Source organism: Zootermopsis nevadensis, unplaced genomic scaffold (genome assembly GCF_977971745.1).
Source record: "Zootermopsis nevadensis isolate Lab colony 2312 unplaced genomic scaffold, Znev_1.0 Znev_ptg000005l, whole genome shotgun sequence".
In the NCBI taxonomy this organism is placed as follows: Eukaryota; Metazoa; Arthropoda; class Insecta; order Blattodea; family Termopsidae; genus Zootermopsis; species Zootermopsis nevadensis.
In genome coordinates, this window is record NW_028259137.1 from 3,926,827 (window position 1) to 3,952,887 (window position 26,061).

At 35.2% G+C, this 26,061-nt stretch overlaps 1 protein-coding gene across 5 annotated transcripts in view; it reads right to left on the minus strand.

Moving 5' to 3' along the window:
- Window positions 1-26,061, minus strand: part of LOC110841259 (neurotrimin) — a 497,850-nt gene that overhangs the window by 79,729 nt on the left and 392,060 nt on the right. For all 5 annotated transcript variants that reach the window (XM_087343406.1, XM_087343407.1, XM_087343405.1 and 2 more), the window contains one exon: window positions 14,870-15,077. In XM_087343406.1, the coding sequence (XP_087199532.1) occupies window positions 14,870-15,077 (208 nt within the window). The remainder of the gene's footprint in view (window positions 1-14,869; window positions 15,078-26,061) is intronic.

Genomic DNA, 26,061 nt, shown 5'->3' on the forward strand with positions numbered 1-26,061 from the left:
TATAAAACTGATGAGCACACTGTACAATAATTCAGAAAAATACATAAATTATTAATTGTACTTGAATAAATTATAATAAAAACATTTCAGAATTTTAAAATCAGTTTATTAGGCTTCTAGAGGTTCATGAAAACATACGCACATTAATACATACATGCGTACACTGATCTGAAGCCTAATAAGGAACGTTCTGGGGCATTCAGCTGGGAATAAATCATGCATAATGCCTTGCAATGGCGAGGCCATGTCGAATCCCACAAACAGGGCAAACTACTGGCGTTGTACCATCCTAGCGTAAATCATATACACGTTAATTAAGAAGATTATTGTCGAAACGCTCAGATAAAGTGATAAACCATTAAACGAGTTAAAAATGATGTCGGATTTTTTTACGCATTCAACAAACACAAAGTGGATTAACGTAAATTCAGTTTAATCCACTTACACTGACATTAAAACAGGAAGAAGGCCCTCTGAACCGAAAGTAGGTTTAGGATTTTCGTTCAATTAGGCTAATTGAAGCTAAGACACCGAAGAATTTAGTATTAGATAATTGATTTAACGAGACAAACAGGGAGTTCGGAAAACGTTGAAGGCTGCATCGTTGTAAAATATTTATATAAATATTCATATTTTAAAAACGAGAAATATCATAATTACTAAATAATGAAATATAAAAAAGTTGTATCGTAGCTCCAGTGACACAGAATTTAAAATGATTCCGTCAAAATATGAAATCCTTTATTGGTTCATTATCACAAATATTTCCATTTTCTCTGCACACAAATTTCGACTCAGTGAGCCACCGACAACCCTTAATTGTAATACATACCGGTATACGACTCTTTACAACTACGTGTCTGTGTCTCTCATCACTGCCGAAGTTCTCAGTATTCCCGCTAGATGGCAGAACGTTCTATTTCAAAAGTGCTGCTACCATTAGTAAGCTTATAGACGTATATATATATATATATATATATATATATATATATATATAAGAAAAACAGATACACGAAATGACGAAAGAAGTCTATAGGCGTTGAATTTCAAGTGATAATTTACAATAGTAATATTATAATGCCCACTAAATGACTAACTTCTTGGATGCTATTAAAATATTTGATAAATTTTATATTAATTTAATCAAAATTATACAAGGTAAAGGTCCATTTTGTAATATCATTTTTCGACTGTGTTTTTTATATACACGTGCTGTTAGTTTTACAGGTCTTGAAGAGTTTTACGCTACATTACTATTAATAACTACATGATTCGAAATTTTGAGTTATTCAGCCAATCTGCGATAAGGTAGATGGTTATGGTTTCGATAACATATCACAACAAATATAACCGATATAAATTCAATTACAATTTTCACTGGCTTTCACGCTTTCGAATGACGGTTATAAATATATTTTTGATAGATCTAATTAGAATTCAGCTGTTACACTGCCGTAAATTATAGACATTAATAGCAAAACTGCACTTTGTGTTACAGCGGGGACATTCGACGGATGGTTACATTTCTTATCAATATTTACTTCCGGAAAGCTTTCCCATACTTACCGCTGAATAGCACAGACGATAAACCAACCCCTACACATCATCTTCACCGAGATTCAAACCCAGGACAGTATTTTTGGTGTTCTGGCCTTTATTTTCGTAATTCCGCGGCAGAAACAAAATTTGGAAATCGGTTCCGTTTTAAATGAGCTTAGAATTTGAGTTACAGTAACCAACATCACCAGGACTCGAACTTGAACAAATTTTTGGAGTTTATACCTTACCAAAATTAATTTATGATTACATGGAATAAACGTGCTAAGTTTGGTCCAAAACGGGTGTATCCGTTCTGAGCTATAAGCGAACATACAGACGTAATTTCATCTTCATATATAAGGTATACAAACAACGCCAGGATTAAACCCACAGTCGTTGGCCGAAGGAAACAAAGTTTCAAAATTGTCAAGAACTTTACGTCAAATCTCCTCGACGTTTGTTAAACATACACCAAAATAAATATATTTTTTTAAAAAAATACACAATACATTCTTAAGTAGTTGTTTACTACACGAAGAGTCATTTTTAAGAAACAGGATGAAAGTCAAATCGAATTTCCTGTACAGTTTCCAAGGACAAGCGAAGATGAAACAGACTGAAGTTGACTCGGATTTGATCTGTTTTCGATATGACTTCTCGATCTGCGTTCATTTTATACAAGTCGTTCACATTTAGTAACCACTTCTCTCACGTTCAGAATCTCTTTCAAAGCGAGCTTTCAGGTTCTCACAGCGGTGTGTATGTACAGGCAGTCACAAAATTATATATACACATTATAATACGGAATCTTAACCTTATAACCGATCTCCTTGTGCTGTGTTTGTACGGAAGACGTGAACGGTGGTCATTTAAAACACCTTCATCAAATTTTCTAATTCACTAAGTGCAAATGCTGACGTACGTAATGGTCTGGTTTAATTAAAATATCTTCATATGATTCATTAAATTTGCGTAAACATTTTTGGTGGGACACCCTGTAGATGACAGTCTCCCGGGATTCTGCACCGTTCAGTCTCGTAGAAGTTGACCAAAGTTTCGGAAGTGCTTACTAAATCCATCCTCTAAAATGTCGGCCTAACTTCTTCGAGACAATATCCCAGAAGCCCGCCATCTTTAAGCTCTTTCCACTTGTAAGTCACTTGATCCTGAGAAATTCTGTACAGAACGGGCCTACTTTAGTTACTACAAAATGAGTTAAGTAAGTTTGCTTTCCGGGCACATCCGTGGGCATATTTTATCCAGTGTTACCAACGTTCAAACATTAACGCAACTGCAAAACAGACGTACGTTTTAAAATGTTGCTTACATACGAAGCACCACTTTGGAAAACTAAGCAAATTTACGTTTCGATAAAACAATTAAAAATTTCAAACAGAAGTGCCAATATCAATATCGTCACAACATCGGAAAGAATTCAACACACTCAAACCTTCATATGGTGAACGTTAACTAAAATAATACTGAGATGATAATGTTGCGTCATATTGTGTTGAATATATACTTGTTCAATTTTATCAGTCTAATCACAATAAAATATTATTATTAAATATTAAAATATTACTACAATCTCTATCGAAATGTTCGAACATTTCGATAGAGAGCATCATTTTAATATATTTTTAAATATTTAAATGTTAATTGTAGTAATATTTTAATATTTTATTATTTTAATATTTAATAATAATATTTTATTGTGATTAGACTGATAAAATTGAACAAGTAAAATAATACTGTTACATATAAAATGTATAAGATACATAAAACTTGCGACACGAACCTAGATCATTTCTCACCACAAACGTAACACTGTGGTAGCCGTACACATGAAATATATACCGCCAGGACTTAAAATTCCCTTGTCACATTTATATACATCCAATTTTCACCACCTGCATCTTAACAAACCTCTGCATATACTGATATACTGTTTACACCATTCTAGCTACATGTTTGGTCTATCCATCGTAAAACACGCCTTTCGCTACCCTAAAAATATAACGCGGCTTATGTAAGTATAGCACACCGTCGACATTAACGGAGGTTGCGTTCTTAATAACCCGATCAAAAATTAAAACCGTGATGGGCTATAACCTGAAAGCTTCATACGTCGCCATGTTTATAAATGTTAATATTTTATACGTAATTTATAGGTATGTGAATATAATCTACCTCCATAAAAAATTCACTTACGTAGCTTTACAAATTAATTAATTATCGCTATTAAACCGAAAAAAAAATATTTCGCACGGCCGCCATGATGTTTTACACGTGATAAAAAGACAGTAATGTTGATATCAGTGGCCCTACCCCACACGTTCGCGTGTCCGCCATATTACTAAGATCGATTGTGGGAAGTTAAAAAAAGTATTAGACTCGCGGTAGTCTGCCACGATATAAATTTGATACAATGTTTCGTAAAACTCGATTAAACAAGAAAATCAAATATTGTCATTAGCATATAAAAAAAACACGCGATTATGATGGCGGTGTCGTAAGAGAAATTTCTTCCCTAAGGAAGGAAATTATGATTAAATATAAATAACGCTGTCTGCATGATAAATTTTAGTTTCGTTGTATCTTTGTCCTCAGTTGAATGCGACGCCACCGTCCAGTCTTTGGTCCGTGGCGTCGAGAAGTCCTATAACAGCCTTTGCGGGTGCCCTGAGGCGAACTCTGACCGACTCTACCACCCTCTGCCCGTCCAACTAATCCACGACGTGACCACCATCCTGACTAAAATCCACCTCGCATATTTTCTATTCCCCGAAGCAATTCCTGTTATCCCCCCCACCTCTCAAACTCTACCGATCTGCATTCCAAAACCTTTGATGTAACAGACTTCAGGTCTGAATTCTGAAGATTAGTGCAACGCGCTGGAGCCACACGTGCTGTTGTTTTACTCTGTTATATAATTTAACTTGTTATTTTTAATATTTTCTCTTGAAACAATGTTCAGGTACTCACGAGAAGATTTACAGGGTAAAAAAAAAATAGTACGTGCGTGTACGTATGTATCAGGAAATTCTGATTACAGTTCTCTTAAGGTGTGTGTAAATATTTATTACCTTTAGGTACGTAAAATTAACATAAAGTGTGTAATTGCTATAATAAAACGAGAAACAGCCATCTTGATGCACCGCCATAAGCTGATACGAAAATAAAAAATAATTTTACAAAACTTTTTTTTTAAATATTACGCATCGAATATAAATTCACTTCTTTCGGCTATAAAGTCAAAAATTTTAATAATATGGCGGATTTATAATGTTTTCGTCTACACATATCGTGTTCAGTTTGTCAGAGGTAACGCCTGGAAATTCATTTCTGCCCTCATTCAAAATCTGTCAAAAGTGACACTAGTTTATGGTTTTTAGACCAGATAAATTTAATATTTTTATTGTTCACCAAACACTATCAGCTCAGGTAACCGCGAGTGCCTAGAAATTAATTTGTTCCTGATTTGTTACGTTGAGGAACCTTGGTCCATCACGGCTTCAACGGTGCTATTGTGTAAAGATTAAAAAATAAGATATAGCGTATTAATTTTTCAAATAATTATAAAATACTGATTACGAAATCATACATAAACCTAGCTGAAACATCGTTATTTTACGTTAAATTACAGTCAACATGAAATATAAATTATTTAAATTCATATTTCGGTTGACACTGGTGAATTATTTTTTGAAAATGTCTCGGCTGAAACATATCTGCAAATGCTTCAAGTCGCAAAACATTGTACGAGCCTGACGCACTTTGACACTTGCAGAATACTTTAAAAAAAGATGAAAACACTATTATATCTTTCTCTTTAGCAGCGAGAGGTGAGCATTTTCTATAAAATGCGAGTTCCTGAAATAACACAATAATCCCCTACAAAACTGCTCTCTGCACTAATGAAGTTGGCCTTCGGCAAAAATGTCCATTCCGGGGGGAATTATTATACGTACTTTGGCGTAGAATCTGATGTCAACTTGTTGACAATTTGTGCAAAATTCAAAGCGGTACACAAGTTTCAGACAGTCGAAAGATAATGGACTTTAAACTCACAAACATCGAAAGCTTAATTCACGAGGCTTTCAAAGTGCTATTAACATTTGGCTTAAGGGAACAGAAAACAGACGAGGTAATTAATATGAAAATTTTGCAGTGGACAAGATCAGAAACAAAGCCGTCGGTACAGAACACGGATAGAATTATTATCACAAACCGTTCATATTATCTTACTATGACTGTAAGCTAGTTAAAGTACGGTACCCCCCACCATAAAATTCATTACCTTTGAATACGGGGGGAGACGACTCGAAAAGTTATTGGAGCTAAGTTCAGAGCCATTATTATGCCTTGTTCCTAGAACGTAGATCACCCGCACGACTTCGAGGCTTTTAACTGCAAATGAAATGGAATTGTCTCTAATGCAAAGTCTACAGACACAATGCAATGCACAGAATTCCAAATTCTCCCGAATACATTCTGATTTATGACGTAACTTTATTGAAATTATATTACACCAAATGTATATTGCGTACTTAAACGTTTGTTACAGATCGGTATACCAAGTAATACCGTAAGTAATAAGCGTAATATTTTGGAAAATTTCTAAATTCCCATGCAAGGTCTATATGTCATCAGACACCTACGAGGTGCGATCAGAAAGTTTCAAGACTGCGCCTATAAAACCCCGTACACTTATCTCAGGTATTAAATTCATCCATCACTCTCGAAGTAGTTCCCCTGGGAGTGAACACAACGATCCCAGCGCCGCTGCCAAGCCTGGAAGCATCCCTGGAAATCTTTCTTTGTCAGCCTGTCAAGCACCATCTGCGATTCTGCCTGAATCTCTTCTATCGTCTCAAATCTCCTTCCCTTTAGCTGAATTTTCATCTTTGGGAAGAGGAAGAAGTCACACGGAGCTTAGAAAGGAAGTTGGGGTCGGTTCTTGCAAGATCTTTGAGCTCCTGACAAACGAGAAGTCAAGTCGATTCTGCTTCTGGTCCTCAGACAGGATGCGTCGCATGTGGAGTTCTTCCTTTAGAATCAGCTGACAGGTCCCATAGCCTATCCCAACAATGTCGCACAAGTCGTTGATGGTACGACGTCGATCTTCGTAACATTTTCGGGCGTTGTGCTCGAAGATGGCCGTCCAGAACGCTCGTCATCATCGACAGAGGTTCGGCCATTTTTAAAACGTGAATGCCACACAAAAGTTTGCGGACTCCCCAAATGCTTGCTTTAGCATTTCATACGTTTCCGTAGCCGTTTTGGCGAGTCTTTGGCAAGAGATTCAGGCAGAATCGCAGATGGTGCTTGACAGGCTGACAAAGAAAGATTTCCAGGGATGCTTCCAGGCTTGGCAGCGGCACTGGGATCGTTGTGTTCACTCCCAGGGGAACTACTTCGAGGGTGATGGATGAATTTAATACCTGAGATAAGTGTACGGGTTTTTTTATACGCGTAGTCTTGAAACTTTCCGATCGCACCTCGTACATAACTACCTACATTACAGCTAGAAAATCCCGGATCTTAGTTTCTCACGACGTTCTGTATAAATGCCTATCTTCTGGGTTTTGTTACCCTGATGATGGAAGCAGCAAATACCTCCGAAACGTTGGTAAACTTCTACAAGACTACACGGCGTAAAACACCAGTATTTTAGTATGTTTTAAAAAAGCAGTATTTTAGACACACGTGTTAGTTAACATGGGATTCCTTGCAGATTTACAAACAGCCAATATCATGGTTACATTTACGTATAAAATGGCTCCAGAATGATCTGTACTAAGCTTCAAATAGAAATGTGTTCGTAAATGTTCTTAATCCTAGCATCACGGCTGCTGAACCACATCTATCAAGCGACTATCAGCGCACTCTGTGGGGTAACACATTAACTCGCAATTTCCCTGTCAAGCTGATGAAAGGGTTCCGTTCTGCACAGAACTGGCAAACACGAAGAGTTAACAAACCGACAAACCACCTGACTAAATATTTAACTAACCCTTTAACTAACAATTCAAGCAAACTACTTAGGAAGAAGTTTTGAGATACATTTTTGCAATTTTAATTTTGTCATATTAAAGATACATTTTTCTAAACAACTAGTTAATCTAGAATCATTAAATTTTGTGAAAATTCAATTTTCAATTTTCTCACAGCAATGCATTTGTAAACATTTTCTTGCAATTATTCCTAAAAGACTTTATTTTACAATGTTCGATAACTTTATAATTTTGTTATATTCTTTGGATAAGTTAATTATTTAAGTCAATAATTATTTAACTGTTTACAATCTTATTATTATTTAGTGTTCTGTCTGACGACAGGTCCATATGAACAGGATCCTTCCATCCTTTTCTCGGACTGGGACCTGTTCATATACGTTCTTGGCAGATGATTCAGAAGTGGTTTGCCATTGCCTTCTTCTGTGTGTGAATGGAGTAATTGTTGGGATGCCACGGAGGAAAACTCCGTGTTGCCTAGACCACGGCCTTGCCCAACACAAGTTATAAATTCGGGCACCGCCGGGAATCCAACCCGAGACTACAGGATTACAAGGCCAGCGTTCTAACCGCTAGTCCACCGTGGCTATGTTTATAATCTATCATGTAATAATACATGTAAATGAAAATATTCAGCTATGCGACTAATTAACAATTTAAGTTAAATATATATTTCAAAAAAGCGATTGGATTTTGCTATCCCAGGACAAGGACCGGTAGAGGGCTTTCGTTTATTCGGTGATGAACCTTCAGGTTCCCAAACCCATCTAGTTAGTTAGCTATACGTTTGAGAAGAAAGTGTGGAACGGACGGATTGCTGGGTATTACATTTACCCCTTACATACCAGAAATATGCAACAAGTTTTGTAAGCGTGTGATGCAATTTGTATCCTTGTGCCCCTTCCCACGAACCGAAATTCTGTACTGTTTTAGTCGAGTATTTTAAGGACAAAGTTTCAGGAAAGTACAATACTTTAAACGAAGGTAGGATATAACAAAATTAAGGACGCGTCTGGCTCAGTTAGTGACTGGTTTTAGGCACTTTTAAGCACAGAATTGAACTTTTCGACTACAATAAATTTCTTTTCTACTTGAAAAACTTTCAACGTCTCAAAAGAAACACTACTCCAGTGATGTTCTGTGTTTTGTGATAAACGAAAGTTTACAGGGATTCAAATACAAACAAACAAACAAAAAATTAGACGCAAAATAACCGCGAACTTGTGCTACGTTATAGTAAAAAAGGAAGGGGGGATTTGACATGAGAGGGGAGAGTAATACAGCAAAGAGTCTGAGCGTAAATATAAACATTTTCCCCACTTTTAATTTCAATACACTAGGTGGAATTTTGATCAAGTGACTTTTACACAAAACTGCGTTTAGCGAACCAAAGTAACTATAAAATATATTAAATACAGTCAATTGAATAAAAATTTACTTGGATCCAAGTAAATTTTTATTCAATTGACTCTTCACCATCGTCAAGAAGTTTTAGATTTGATATAATAAATACAGGCTCACTTATACAGTCTAAATGTAATTACTTCAAATCCTATAGTACAAGAAATGGTTGGGTTATCTCTTCGTGGTCTTCTCCTGCCTCCACGCGTGTATTTATAAAGGTCACACAAGCTCGGAGTTATTTTGCGTCCAATGTATTATTAATGTATTGAAAATAAAAATAAAATTGTTTCAGATTATCGAAGCACAAATCATTGTCGGTTCAGAGTTTGAGAAGGCACAATTTCCAGGGATTCAACGCGGTAACTAACGCATACCACGCACATTCTAGACTACGTAACTGATGGTCACTTAATTCTGCCTGAGTGGTAGCGATGTTAATTAACTGACAATACACTAGGGAGTGGCATATTATCGACTGTTTTGAGGAAACACGTGAAGACTGCTACTTCGAAGCAAGATTACCTTCCCGCATTACAACTCATTCAACCGTACATTACTACCACTTCAGTAAACCAACTGTAGCCGGTGGGTGGATCGCAGTTTACGTAATTTTAATTACAGCGAGGAAATTGATATTAAATCTGTTATATCGGAAATGCGGAGTCTCGGCTACTATAAAACTGAAATGTGAAAATCCGGAGAAAACACAAAGCTTAAATCTGATATTACTGAGCTCGTCACCTAAGTAATATGACTAAACTATAAACGGATATATACAAGAAAAAGTAATGATTACTGTATTTCTGAAGGTTTCTGATAAAAACGCGTTGTATTGTGCCGAAAGTATCTTTTAGATTTTGTCCAACGTCAAAAATTTTAAAATTACAACGTTTCGATAAATCGATCCTGGTTTCGTCATCACGTAAAAGGGATGACTAAAAAATCTATATGATATTTCAGGTTATCACGGCGACGAGTATGAAGATGGTCCTGTGGTTTGTTGCGACGTCTACAATACCAAATGGCGTTACAACCTAGAAGACTGCCATCTTCAGGAAACGTATCTGTTAGGCCCTCTGATTTCATATCCTCAGACCTAACAACAACAATATTATATTGGTTTTATCATTCCAACTTTTAAATTCTTTGAGGTTGCTACGATTAACGACATGGGATGTGAATCTTAGTTTTTTATTTATTATTTTCGAGTCTGGTGGTCAATTATGTGATACATTCCGCATATGACCGGTGAATATACAGAATAATTCAATGTTTGTGTTGTCCAGGTCTGAGGATTACTCAATCGGGGAACCATCACACAGATCTTCTGTTCTTCTTCCTATATTACAAGATGACAAAAACAACTCAGTTCCCGAAACGTCGTGTTCTTTTGAATACCATACGATGGATGAGGTTCAAGGACTTCGTAACCTCGAATGTAACTAAAATCTTCAGAACCCTTTAAAATTGACTCGAAAAAAAAAACCACATTTATATTTTGCGCTCTGACGAGTTTGCAAGAAAACATTTTAAAATACGAAAAACATGCAGTAACAATATTAAGACATCTAAGACGAAGGGAGAATTCTGTTTTGGAAAATCCATAACAGTTTTCAATTGATCAAACGATGATAATATCGAAAATATTCAAAAAAAAAAATTCACCTAATTTTATATGGTGTCAGACTTTATTTTCCAATGTAAATCGAAGGTGGTTCAGGAGGGGATGCTGAGAAACTCTAACGGTTAGCAGCTACTTCCTTTCCGATCCTCACCTAATGTTACGATGATCTCTTCGAGAAAGATACACTCGGCTGGTCACGAAGTACGACACATTTACAAAACTTGAAAGCATGGCAGCACTTGGAAGACAAGGGATAATATTAAAACGTTATTAATTAAATTGCGCTGGAGGTTTTTGGTCATATTCACCTGAACCAATGACGTGACCTTTCAAACCTTCGACTACCTCAAAATGTGTCTCCACTAGTTCATCGTACGTACACTTAAATTTACCTACAGCGCTCTGTTAAATTGTATTTGTACTTTGATAAAAAAAAATAGTATTCTCTTAGTAGCCCTTAGATTTTCAAAAATGTTTCTAACATCTAGCCTGGAGTGAAGAAATTCAAACCTTTCCATTCCTTTAAATTTCTTACTCGTAGTGACGCGTGTCTGATAACCTTAATGGACGACACAGAGAACATCTCATTTTCGTCACACACTTTGACAGTTTTAGCTTTGTAGTCCTGCTGGGTAAATGTAGTGGCCAGAGCCATTAGGGGAACCTCACACAACCATGAAAATAGGGGTATATTCCCTTCATAAATATTTCCTTTTCCGTTACCACAATGCATAAAAGCAGACCAAATTAACTCCCGCTAGTAACATGTAGCTCGTTGGACCGTTTTAAGCATTGCCTATCGGGGATTTCTTACAGGGCTACAAACTTCAATCCTGAATTATTTATTGAGAGGAGTGGCTTAGGACAGCTGTAAGAAACATAAGACATATAACGTTTTATATTTAAGAATCGGTATTCATGGTTTTTTTTTAAACCTGTCTTCCGCCATCACCAATGACATTTCAAAGATACTACAGCTGTTCCGATTTCATTAACGACTCCCGAAGACCCTCCTTATAGATATGCATCTCCCTGCCCTAGATACTTCAGTTTCTGTACATTTACTTGCAGGAGGTATCCGCAAACAGAATTCGGCACGGTCCAGAATCGAGTCTGAAAATTACTGACGCGGGGTGTAATATAAAAATCAATATCCAAAAATTCCAGTCCTTAGTTTATTAATTGTATTACCAATTAACTTTCTTTCTCTGGGTCGATAACTTTTTTTAAATAAACGAAGAAAATATATATTGTTTAAATCTTGTCCGTCTAATCACAATAAATTCTTATTAAATATTAAAATATTACAATATCACAATATGACGCAACTTTACCATCTCACAAACGAAGAAAAGTTTAAATGTGATTCCCCACTTACTAATAATTAATAATAACACTAAAATTCCTTCAGTATGTGACTTTAAATGATACAAGAGTGGAAAAATGTACTTCAGTATCTAGTACAGTTAGGTCTAATATACAAATATGATCTTACTCGCCTCAATGGCTTTGACAACTAAGAAAGGTCTTCATTTTTTGGAGAGTTCCAAGCGGATGGGTTAAATAAGCTGTCACGAACAGCCGAAAAGGTGAGGTCCTCCAGGTTCAGGGTTGGACAGAGACCTAACAACTCGTCATCGTCAACATTACGACTGTTACAAAATGTTACACACAGTCTCTCAGTGACGACATCTAAAATTTTAAAAGTGCTGCTGTAATCAGGCAGCTTTTAGAAGTAATTTCATTATGGGTGACGAGAACGTTGAAATATATAACAATGCTGTTGTTTTAATTGTTGTTCATGGTGCAAAGAATGAAGATAAATAATTATTCTTAGAAATTAAATGTGAATATATCATTTGTACGTCTAATAATATATAACAGAAGTGGTTTTACCTCCCCAACCAAGAATACAACCCTCCTTCCATCCACCCTGTCCTTTATTGCCAAAGTAGACAACTTTAAAGTTTAGTTCGGCTCTGGGATACATTTTCGAGGACGATGTGTAAAACTTTCCTATCCTTAATATTTTCAACTTAACCAAAAGGACTACATCCATCTAAAATTCAGAACCTTTTAATCAGGCTCCATCACCAAGCTCAAATATTTCAGCTAGAACTCCTCAGTTTCAAACTGATGAGATTGCCTTTGGTTTTAAGCGTTCTAAGTAATGTTACTGAGTCGATGTGCAGTTGTGGCGCGGGGTTAAACTTGGATATTTTTCTTCCCCTTCGGATAATTGGGCGCACTTTACTTAATAATTAAAAGCTAAATGGATAGAGGCAAAGATATAATGTAGGGAGAGAAACCGAGAGAAATCTCATCCGTTCCAGAGAAGCGTGAGATGGTAGTTACAGCGGCCTACGAGTGCTGTACTCTACCGGAAACTTTGGTAATGTCAATTCACGTGTGAAAAATCCGGCAGCTAAATTCGAGGTCTCAGTTTTCGTCTGGAAAATTGATCTATAAATCAGGAACGGCTTGAATTAATGATTTGCTTCATGCGTTTTGAAAGTAAATTTTTTTTTCATCTCTTACATTTTAAACTTACAGTCTCATTTAAATACGATGATTACAATGATTAAAGCGAAGAATTAAAAGAAGGAGATTCATAAATTGTTTGTGTACCAGAAAGAGTCAGGGTGGGGAATATAGAATACATGAAAGTAAGAGTCCAGTTTAAAGGCATAGCTGAATAGAAGGGGTATAATATTAAAACGGATACAAGGGACTACCTCTTGTAAACTCGTAATAAACTCTGTGATTCTGACAATCTGAGCTACTATTAGCTTTTCAAGGAGTCTGAGCATGGAGTTAGTTAGTTAGTTAGTTAGAAGTCTGATCTCAAATTTTAACATGTCACAGAAATCGTAAATAAAATCCAAGGATAATATACAAAATTTCGAGATAAGTGGATGATTTAAAGTTTAACCACTGCAATACACATCGTCAAGTTTCTATAAATTCCTGCCGTTAGAGGGAACTGCTGTTGCTGTATGAACAAAATCCATTTGCATACATTTTCAAGCATCACAGCAGAACTTTGAAATGTTACGACCATTTAGTGCTAAAGTAATGGAGGAATTTGTGACGCGTTGTGTTGGCGGGTGAAGTCACTGTATTCGCGTGGGTTGACATGTAAAATGCATAAGATTCGCATCCCCCCCTCTGCCTACTCAGATCACCCCGTTCTCGCCCTACAAATCTCTATTTTATTCCAAATTCTGTAAGGTCTGTACTGATAAAAGTGTGGAACGATGAACATGTGTTTATGAAAGGAATCTTACACCTGTTTCGACTCTGCTACGCGTGGCATATATCCCACCAAAATGTTTCGTCTCTATTTTCCAAAGAGGCAGAAAGTCTTCATCAAACTTCAAACACTCAAGCGTTTTTGGCGACTGATAAGAAAAATGTTTTATTGCGATGAAATAAGAACAATTTTGCTCAGGGCTCTCGAGAATTCTCTTTAAAGAATCCGACATTTTGGAGAAAAATATAAACATATAACGAGAATTAAGTATTCAGAAATTAGAAGAAACGGATAAAATCTCCAACGAAAAAATTCCACAGAATCCCAGACCAATTAAAGTGTGGATGTCAAAATACAGAGAGTAAAATGATAATCTGTTTTTATAATATCAAAGATATTAACAAAAAATACGAATCCCTTTCTCTAAAACAGTCACTAGGCCGATTTATCGTACTGGGACGTTTACTGTAGCCAACCCGTAAACAAATCTCAAATCTTTGGCTGGACAAGGGGATTTTTCATCATGATAATTCCCTTTTCCATCTACGTTTTGGTAAGGGGATTTGTTGCCAAAATTTAAAGTAGCAGTTTTGGAACACCAACCATGCGTTCAGTTTATTTCTTACTTGAATGACGTTCTACGTTTCTGAATTTTCCTTTGAAGCGTCTGATTTTGAATCATCTAAAGATATTCATATATATTGTTTAAATCTTGTCCGTCTAATCACAATAAATTCTTATTAAATATTAAAATATTACAATAATTAACATTTAAAATATTTAAAATATTAAATAATGTTCTTTATCGAAATATTCATTCATTAAATTGTAACTAAGATACCAAAAACAATTTCAGAAAATTATTTCCAGCGATGTTTCCTGGCAAAACCAGTGACGCGTAAGAAATTAGAAACACAATCAGTTTCGATATGACCGCGGTCATCGAGGCAAATTGACTATAAAATTTGTATATTTTACATAATCGATTGGGTTATTTGTCAGATCTTGTGTAGAGCCTGGAAATGAACTTACCCACTACGTGTAGGTACCCGAACTGCGTCTTCGCGGTCACCGTGTTGATCTGACACATGTACCGGCCTTTATCCTCCTCTTGGACATTACTGATATGGAGGAACCAAGTTCGATGTTTGTCATGTGTCACAGAGATGCGAGGATTTCGTGTGATCACGTGGTTGTGTACAGTTAATATTGCAGACTGCTCGAAGTGCATCCACGCCACCTGAAAGGGAAATTAAGAATTAATGCCCTGATCCTGTAGTCGTAATAAAACCAACTTCACAGTACTTTCTTTTGTTTGTTCACTTAATAACACTTCATCAGCTACATGTCCTAAATGTCATCAAATGACAAGATTATTATTACGTTTATGCAAAACTTTAATAAAAAGAATTGAATTGAATTATTTAAAATATTTCATTTTGTCCATATTTTGTGGTATTTAATTTTTTAAGTTTTTTCTCGTTTCTTATTATTTATTTGTTTTCATTTAGTATTAATATTTTATTTTGTATCTCATCTATGTAATGTACCATAGTTATTGAATGCTGTTTTTGTGCCTGGCTGTAATTGCACAATAATAAATGAATTGAATTATTTTGAAATTTAAAGGACCTTACCGAGAGATCCCTGCACCCTCTGGAAACCAAAGATAACCTAAATAACATTTAAATATTCAGTTCCTACCAAAAAGGAAACACAACATTTCTCCAATGCAAAGACCAAATAGTTAGATATAATGCCCTGCAAATACACGATGTGGGAAAAATATGTATAAGTATACACTTTTTAAGCAAGTGGTATATATAGTTACCATTAGGCCGAAAGATGTTGAAGACAACAGCCTATAACAGAATTTCTCTCTGCGGATGCACCAAGGAAAACATAAGAAGATTTAAAAAATGCGGTCAGAATTAGCAAGATTTTGAGCAGATTTACGCACAAGAATATTATAGGCCCAAAGTCGTAATTTTGTGATACATCATGCCGAATTCCTTTCCTTTTGAAACTAAAACTCAAGTAATTAATGTTTAAAAATTTCCACGTTAAATAAAACACGAACACCGTAGGGATTTTTGGATAGATACCAACGTTTCGGAGGAGTGCACAGCCTCCATCTTCAGGGGGTAAAGATGAACTTGCACATCTTCACTGCCATGACAACCCAAAATCCAAAGAAATAATAGACTTTTGTTCCCTACTTTACCTGTCAGAATTTCGGCAGGATTGTAACTGTGTCCACATCTCGGCTCCCCTGATATAATTTAAAACAAATGATAGATTTTAATAACACTTCGTATGAAAATTACGCCCCCACATTCGGACTTTCCAACTTTCGAACACAAAAATTCCCGACGTAACTGGCATGTGACACCTAAACGACACTAGCGCCACTGTTGGGGGACTAACATCGTGACACTTTATTTAATAATATTCATGAAAGACTGGAAAATTTCATGGACCGGTTGAAATTCTGCTTGGAAGTTACGAACAAAAATCGAACGATCACTAAATCGTATAGTGATTAATATAAATTGTTGATAATCGCACAACGTAGCTTGAGAAGCTACTGGGTACTATGTACCACTAATGCAATGAGCTGAGTAGCAGTTTAGGCGTGATTTTAGTAAAAAATAAATTCGATTTCTTTATTTAAGTGCAGAGAAGAAATAATTTCGCTGAGAAATTTTAAAATATACTTAGAAATATCTACAGATGTAAACGCCTTGAAACACTGATCGAATTCACCACAGAAACTATTGTTTTAGGCTTTAAAGATGATTACCATTTCCTCCAAATGAACATGAGATGTATCGTTCGGAACAAACACGAAGCCTTCGTTTGAAGTTCGTACTTTTTTATTTCCTTATATTCCAACATCCAGTCTCATTTCGCCTCGGAACACGCAATTATTCTTTACGTTTAAACAAGCTTCATTCTTTTTCCCTATTCATCCTCCTATCAAGGGGAAACACCATTTTAAAAAAGTTTCGATTACAGATGTTTTAGAGTTTAAAAAAATGCTACGCAGTCGCGTTTGGCAGACGGAAACCATCAGAGACTCAAATAACTAAAAATACTTTACGATGCACTGTTAAGACAACCTAAATTAAATTATGTACCTGAGAGTATGTTTTAATAAGCGAGGAATACGACACACGCACGAAATCTCGATCACCTAAAAATCCGCTTGACTCAAAAGTTAAAACTTTAATCTGTTCACTTTCGACATGACAAATCTTATAAAAAAATCCCTTTATTGGTTTTCACATTCTCAGATTGTACATTTCAATAGTAAAAACGTTTACTTTGAGAATAATGCCTAAACACGAAGGCCAGTAAGAAAAGTTCTAAATTCCAAATTTAATCCCTGAAGATGTAAACAGAATATACCTCCGAAACGTTGGCATTTACGTAAAAGACCACACGGCGCCATAACAGAGAAGAATACCATCATCCTCGCTGGTATGAAAAATCCCAATTTTGAAATATTAAAATTCTCTCAGTAAGCTGGAATTACCTAAGGCAGTGGTATTCAACCTGGGGTACGCGAAGACATCTTAGGGGGTACTTGAAATTTAAAAAAAATATTGTTTCATGATAAACACTGAATAATCAGTAATGTAATTTATTTAATTTATTTTAGATGTAGATTATATACTATGTATAACTCGAATTATACACCAACAACTTTGGGGGTACAAATTTGAAGAGAAATTATATCTGGGGGGTACGCGAACAAAAAAAGGTTCAATACCACTGACCTAAGGCATACGAAAAATGCCTATCTTTATTTACATTTGTAGATATGTTTGTTATCTACTAACATGTTAAAATTATGGAGTGAAATTAAATAGGCATAAGGAATTATAAGTATAAAATTCTTTTGTTCTAACAGCTTTAGGTGAACAAAATTAATTCCCGCTGTGAGACGAGAACTGTCCGAAAAATGTTTAAAAAAAGTTGCCAAAAACAGAGTGTCCTTATATCTGTAAAGGGCGATATACATTTTATTTTTTATCTAAGTACACAATGTTGTCAGATTTATTTTCGGAGTAAGGAAACTAGGTTAAAGCCTGTGTGTGTGTGTCTGGGGGGTGGTTGTGGGGGGTGGGGGGTTGCAGCAGCGGTGGTAAACAAAATCGTAAGTTTCTGTCACATTTCTCCCTTTTCGCAGGCGACTCCAAACTTTTTTGCTGAACACAAGACGAGTATTCTCGAAAAATATCTGCAAATATACCTGTCTAGAAATTTATGGAGCTACTTTCTCCTGGAGATAGGATTTTGTCAAATAACCTTAAATTAAACAGAGTCAAGAGTGAAGGGATTTTATATCCACATCGAGACATGAATACAAGATCAATAAACTTCCAATCGCTTTGTGTGATCTTTCGTTTCAGATCAAGATCCTACAACCTACCGTGGACCTCGCAAATATTTTATGTACCCAGTCACATTATTTTGAAATCTGGTAATATGAAAGGAGTAACCATTTTATGCTAAGGAACAGAACAACGACATAAAATGCATACCAAATACATTTTTATGGAAAAAAAGGCTATTATGCGTTGTCAAGCTTTACTCAGTTAACGAAATATATTTCCGCTCATTGTCCACGACATAATTAATTTTTCCTACAGGTCCTATACAGATATGTTTCTTATCGTAAGTTCAATTATGATTATTGCCATAAGATACATTAGTACATACGTTACTGACAAAATATGAAATTCAGGAATTCTGTGAAATGCCCAGGGATCTTATAAAACACCTATAACCTTTAGGCAATGTACGCAACTAACAGTTTATTTTATATACAATACCTAGGAATTTTATAAAATGCCTCGTATTCTTTAGGCAAAGTATATAGCAAAGAAGTTTCTATAATACGATTTATACAGTTTTATTTTATCTTCTATATTTGCAAAAACTTAATATAAAACTTTTTTTAAATTCTCAAAACTTTTGTTAGGTTAGGTTAGAATATAGAATAATCGTTTTTAATTCTCAAAACGTTTGTTATATTCGGTTTTCGCGACTATCTCGCACAACCTCCGTCTTGACAGCTCACCCAATCGACTTTGATTAATTTTAATTAACACAACCAAACAATATTAACATTTCGATATATTTCACACTTCGCCTACTGACTTTAGGCATTCTATACATTGCCGGCAACATAGATACGCCATATTTGCATCTCCACAACTCTTGTCCAGAGCGGCCTAGCAGCCAGGATGACCTTGACTCAGGTGTTACGGGGAGGCAGGGAGAGTCTATTACAGAGATGGTGGCGGTAAGGTTGCTGCTTTTGGTTTAATTTTTGTTCTGATGTTGTGAAGTACATTTTAAAAGGTACAACCTATATTATCTGGGAACAACATGTGGTATATGGAATCAATGAAAGAGGGTTTATATTGCAAAAGAAAACACGAATCATACAAATTGATGATAACGTTAAATACATAAACATTTGAGAGAAGACACCCTGAAGATAAAATTGAAGAATGTATCTGAAAGAGAGACAGAGTTACAGTAAAAGCGTGGATGGTTACAACAGTGTTATTAATGTGCGTTGCCCGGGGCTCCAATTACTCGCGGGTTGCGTACAGCGCCTTCATTGTGTATTTACACAACACTGTGAGTTGTGCAATATAATTAATTGTGTATCGAAATGACACACTGCGCTATAATAAACCGGAAAACAAACTCTGGCCCACGGTTAGATACGGTCACGTCATATAAAAAATGAATATATTTATTCGAATAACGTAAAGCAATATTTTTGCTGTGTTTAAAATGTTTCATTAGATATTTGTAGCTTGTGAGATTTAAGGTCCTCACGGCGGCAAATGCAAAGAGAATGTCTTCTGTATTGTGTAGTTTATCGACGTTTCAGAGGTGTTTGCTGCTTCCATCATCAGGACGATGAGTCATTAAGCGTGTATGAAACGTCGGAAACATGTTCTAAACTACAGGAAACCACAACCCAGCAGACATTTTCCGGAAAAGTTTTCATGGTAAACTGAATTTCGGCACCACTACTAATTATAGATTAATTAAATGTTAGTTTATTTAATTTCGCGAATATTGGGTCATTTTTATGAACTTTTTGGAAGGATGCAGAAGAAGTCAGAATCTACATATTTCAAGGTTCCATCCAATAATTTCCCAGAACGACTACGGAATAGAGAAACAAAAGTTAACTCAGTTTATTCTGTCTCAGGACAGAGATTTAAACCTAGGACCTCCCGAATATAAAACAGGAATGCTAACCACTTGACAAATTAATATGATCTCAGGTACAACACCTCTTCAAATAATGTTTTTGTAGACCTGTCTGTATTTAATCTACGAATATATTTTATTTTTGCATTTTAAGGACTGTATCTTCTTGAATATTGCCAGATGCTACTTTAAGTTAATTTTTAAAAGCGTCCATTTTTCTTGTAATTCGCGGCATAATTATATTGAATTCATTTGTAATTTAGGTCGCGTAGTCGAACAAAATACCTAAAATCATAATCTGCTTAGTTTATATTACCAAAACCAAATCATTACATTATGTGGCAAAACCACATGTCGAAGAATATTTTTTCCCCCTGAAGAAGGTTATCTTTTGGGCTGTTGCTCTCATCTCCCTGATGATGGAGGTAGCAAGGACCTCTGAAACGTCGGTAAACTTCTCCCAGACTACACGGCGCGGCCTTAAGCAATGTTAACATATTTTCTTCACTGACGACGACTAATGCAGAAAACAATATTAAAATGAATTAAGTAGATCTTAACGCTATAAATATTTATGTATCGATTAAAAAATTAAATAATAATTATACATTGTTTGATTTGAGAGCGATGAAACAAATGCTTTAAGTATACTAATGCGGAATGTACGAAGTACAAAGTGTCATGATAATTATTTACATAATTTTAGACAATAATGCGGAATGACAGACAATACAGCCAATAACAATTGCAAGAATAAGTAAAGTTAAACCTTTAGAACAAGCTTTAACAATAAATAAATATTTATTTTGTATTTTTGTGTTTCGTATAATTATCAGTGTAAACAGCGATTATTTCCTTAAACAGCGTTAACCAGTCGATCTTTGTAATGGTGAAGAGTTGTGTTTACTTCGCGGTACGGACTGAATTCTTAAATACGTAATATTTAGAAGAGCTTTGACTTCAATGGAAAACACTGACATAGGATCGCCATTTTTCTCAATTGATATAAATTGCTCAAAATTTTATTGTAATAATTTGTGTGAAACATTTGTTAAAGTTATGCGTGTTTATTTCAATCTTAACAGAAAACGTTTCATTCCATATTAGGAAAGTCCACACAACTCGTACAGGTTAAAGCAGTGGTTATACTATTTTCTCTGTCACTACGAAAATAGTGTGCGTTGCTTCTAAAAAAAAATATATATATATTTAATTATTTTATTATATTGTGCGGTGACCCGCTAATTTTCCGCCACACATCAGTGACCTCTGAATATATCCATTATACACTGCAATATTTCCATGCTTCAGATACACTTGCAGAGTTACATAAACACATTATAAAATGTGTATCTGTGACAAATACAAAGATGAATTCACACATCAGAACAATAAAATATTTTCACACGAAGATGGGGCAGGAAAAGCTTCCTACGGAGCTACAGCCCTAATTTCTTTCGGAAACACACAGAAATCTAATCTTATCCGAAGGGAATGACCCCATATTCTCAACAGATCTACAATTGATTAACTTCACGAAATATTAAGTTTATCGTAACGAAACACACACACATATGCGTAAATTTTAAATAATGATAATTAATATGATTTGGAGTTTGAACATAAACAAAGGGTTCGAAACAAATTTATCTCCTACAATTTAAATCATAAATTTGACTTGTTAATAACGTGTTTGCCTGACTGTCTTACTCCATGCAAAAATTCAAGCTCTATAAACGTTTCATAATGTGTGTTACTTACATGTTTGTGTCTAACGTGTTTCATTATTTTAATAAATTGTTTTTAATTAATACCAAATATTTTCATCTGCTGTTATCGAAATACGGAAATACGGAATTAATTACAAATGAATAATCTGACAGATGGAATATGAAACAAAAAGAGAGACTTTCAAGCATGTATGAATAACAATCTAAAAACAATATTAATTTACACACAGGATAAATGAGTTTTATAGTTTAGTCGGCAGAATGCCTGAAGGCGACCATTCCGTGGGTTGTACCACGTAGCCTGGTACTAACTTATGATGTGCGGAATAAATTATGTTGTCAGATCCATATTTTGTTACTTCGATTCAGTGAAATTTAAGTGGAAAACTATTTAGTTAAAGGGTAGAAATCCTGTCGAATTTCGTTAAGAATGGTCTGCTCTGTCATAAATTAAGCTTCAACGTTTGTGAATTTAATACTTGCATGCAGCTGTAGGAATTTCACGTCACATATCGACACAATCTGAAAATACAAACGATTTATACACGAAGCTCCTTTAAGCCTTGTAAAGCCCAGTTGTAATTAAGTCCCACCTGCTTCAACAATCAGTAACTCTTCATTTTGTATTTATGTGTTTCGTATGATTTTCAGTGTAAACAGCGATTATTTCCTTAAACAGCGTTAACCAGCTGATCTTCGTAATGGTGAAGAGTTGTGTTAACTTCGCGGTACGTAATGAATTCTTAAAAATTAATCAGACGAACTATGATCCTCGATGTTAACAGCGATTATTTCCTTAAACAGCGTTAACCAGTCGATCTTTGTAATGGTGAAGAGTTGTGTTTACTTCGCGGTACGAACTGAATTCTTAAATCTTAATATGATGAACTATGATTCTCGATGTAAACATCGATCATTTCCTTAAACAGCGTTAACCAGTCGATCTTTGTAATGGTGACATGTGGTGTTTACTTCGCGGTACGGACTGAATTCTTAAAAATTAATCAGACGAACTATGATTCTCGATGTAAACATCGATCATTTCCTTAAACAGTGTTATCCAGTCGATCTTTGTAATGGTGAAGAGTTGTGTTTACTTCGCGGTACGGACTGATCACTTAAACAATATCTAGACGAACGGGATAAATATAATTAAATGTTTTATGCAAACCCATGTGATATAAAATAAAGTACTGATATTCGCACTGTTTCCTAGTGCACAAACGTCCACCTAGAAATGCAGCTTATGACTTCTACACAATATCTGGTCTATTCTAGGTGGCTTAACTCTTCACCTACGGGGAGACAAAGTGAGTTAATCCCTCATATAACAATGTTATAAGTCTGCACGAGTGCTTTGTGGGGTCACCAAAAACTATTTGCACAACGTCCTGAGTGCAGGTTCTGCGTAAGCTTAGTGTTGTTTTAATTTATGGGATTATATTAAAATATTATTTTGTTTGTTTGGAATTATCTTCTCCTAAGGCTCTTCGGAGCCTGAGCTTTTGTTAATGGACGAGACGGCTTAACGAGGCTTCAAAGTAGAAGATAAAATGACTCGTTGTTTGTGCCATAGTAAAACAGGCGAGAGGTAATTTGTTATTCAAACAATTTTTAGATAATTAAAGTTTTGTAGTGTAACGCAAATGTTCGATTTGCAAGAAAATTCTAGACGTATGGATAAGACCCTAAATGTACTCAAAAAAAAAACTCCATTTGATTTTATGAACACAGTAATGCACTGAACGTTTACAGAGGAAAGTTAATATTAAATAAAATAATACTTTACGCAGACCATAAATAATCTGTGTGTTTTATCATGGGACTATGAAAGATAATGTGGTAATAATTTCGATAGTATTCCACGTTCTTTAACAGAAATCTAGAAATGTTCAAAACACAGTAACCCAATGCCAATGTTTAGAATCCTACATCTTAAATAGGATAATGGCTTCATCAGACAGCCGTATTTTTTTTAAATTATAATAATGTTTTGTTATAACGTCTAGGTGTCGAAAATGATTTTAAAAGTGACAATCACTACTTTAATTTACTTCTGTATTTACTTTAGAGTTCGTGTCTTAAAGATAGACATCTGCTGTTGATAAGCGCCTTAACAAAGTTACTGAAGAGATGATAAAGTTGCGTCATATTGTGATAAATATATATTTGTTTAAATCTTGTCAGTCTAATCACAATAAAATTCCTATTAAATATTAAAATATTACTATAATTAACATTTAAACATTTAAAATATATTAAATGATGATCTAATGAAAATCGAACATTTCGATAGAGAACATCATTTAATATATTTTAAATATTTAAATGTTAATTATAGTAATATTTTAATATTTAATAGGAATTTTATTGTGATTAGACTGACAAGATTTAAACAAAGGTACTGAAATAAATGTATCTGAATAATAAGAGCCATCTCCTTCCGATACCCTGAAGTCTCATACCTTTAAGTATTGGTCCACACTTTCGTAAGAGACCGTCTGTTTTCTGGCAGCGAATTTGTGTGGGCATACAAATAGGTCCTACGAATATTCTGTTGCTCTGACATCAAGTGGGAGAGTTTCATATTACAAAATGTCAATATTGTTGATGAGATTTACACCGAATGAAGCGAAAATAGGGACAGACAGAGATGGGGAAAAAAAAGAACGAAGGAAATTTTTACATTAGCACCAAACGAAATACGAAACTAGTCTTTTGTACGAGATCAAAATAAATCCTCGCCTGCATCTTCCTGTTCGTCTGTCTATTGTTACGTCATACAGCCAGACTGACGCTCCTTTATCTTCAGAGCTTATTTCCTTTTTTTCTAAATTGATGTTGATGACATCTTTTTTCAGTCGAGCCCAAACAACAAAACACAGTCGGAACACAAAAAGCTCTCAACTAAGCTACCCAGAGCTTATCCTAATGACAATGGGAAATACGATTTGTGTTCGCGTTGCAAATGCATTGGTCTTTCTCTCTTAAATTCAGTCCAAAAACTTTCCAGGCATGAATGTGGTCTTTGCTGGTGTTAAGGATTGAGTTCTTGCATTTCATGTCAAATCTAGACGCGCCAGTGGCATAGAAGCTGGTATCTTGGGTTCTGTGCCAGGCTGAACTAATCGAGTGGCGCCTACAGAAAAGCTGATATTTCGTGACTTACAGTAGTTAACTTTTGCGATGTATTCGGTAATATCGGGAGATTTTAACTGGACCTGATAATTTATATGGATGTCAACTACGATTCCTTACCACAATAGAACAAATTCAACTGAAAGTATCTGAGATCAGGTTGATAATTAGAATACGAGGACACAACAGCGAAAAAATTATGGAATTAAGAAGACTTCATAATGACTAACTTCATAAGTCGTATTCGTCCATATTTACAATAAGACTTGCCAAATTAAACAGAATTAAAACAAAAAATACGTACAAAAATTTAGTAAGTACTTCTGACCGGAAGTTATCACAAAGAAGGATTTTTTTTCTCGCTAGCAGATCAACTTATTATAAAACCTACAAAGTACATTTAATTATATATTTATTTAAGGTGTATTTAAAATCGTTTTAACACTATATAGCGTGATGGGATCAGGTTGATTAGTGTATAATGAATTGGAATAGATATGAAATGAATCGTAGCCTAACTTAGGGCACGCATTATTCTGTAATTACCAGGAATGAATGACGGAAAACACCAGAAACTTGTCAGGGTAGCCAATCTTGCCAGTACACAAGATAGTGATTTTCAGTTTCGCCCTATATAAGACCTAATCCTTATCGTGAATTTACTGAGGTTACATTCTGTTGAACCGCGAGATGAGATCAAAGATGAATGATGAAGATAGGGAAGGAAGAGGTCGTAGCCTGTTTTAAGATAGTCTCAGCACATGAAGCAATATCGCGAGAAGGTAAAGTTAGGGTTTACAGTCTCCGTCGCAAAACTCGAACCTGGGACCTACTGAACGCGATGTATAAATGATAGCAAAGGCTGATTCGACCAATCTGTTCATGATCTTGGCTTGTTTCCTTGACAATTCATGGTTTCAGCCCCATCCAGGCGCGAAACTTTGAATCATCATCTCATGGGATAACTATACAGAATGATTCAAAGCTGTAATACAATACTTACAGATATTGCTGGGGAGATTATTTAAAAAGTATTTTTCTTACATTCGGATTTACCTTACTTTAACGTCGCTTTTATTATTGCGATAGTTATTTCTACAGAATGGTAAT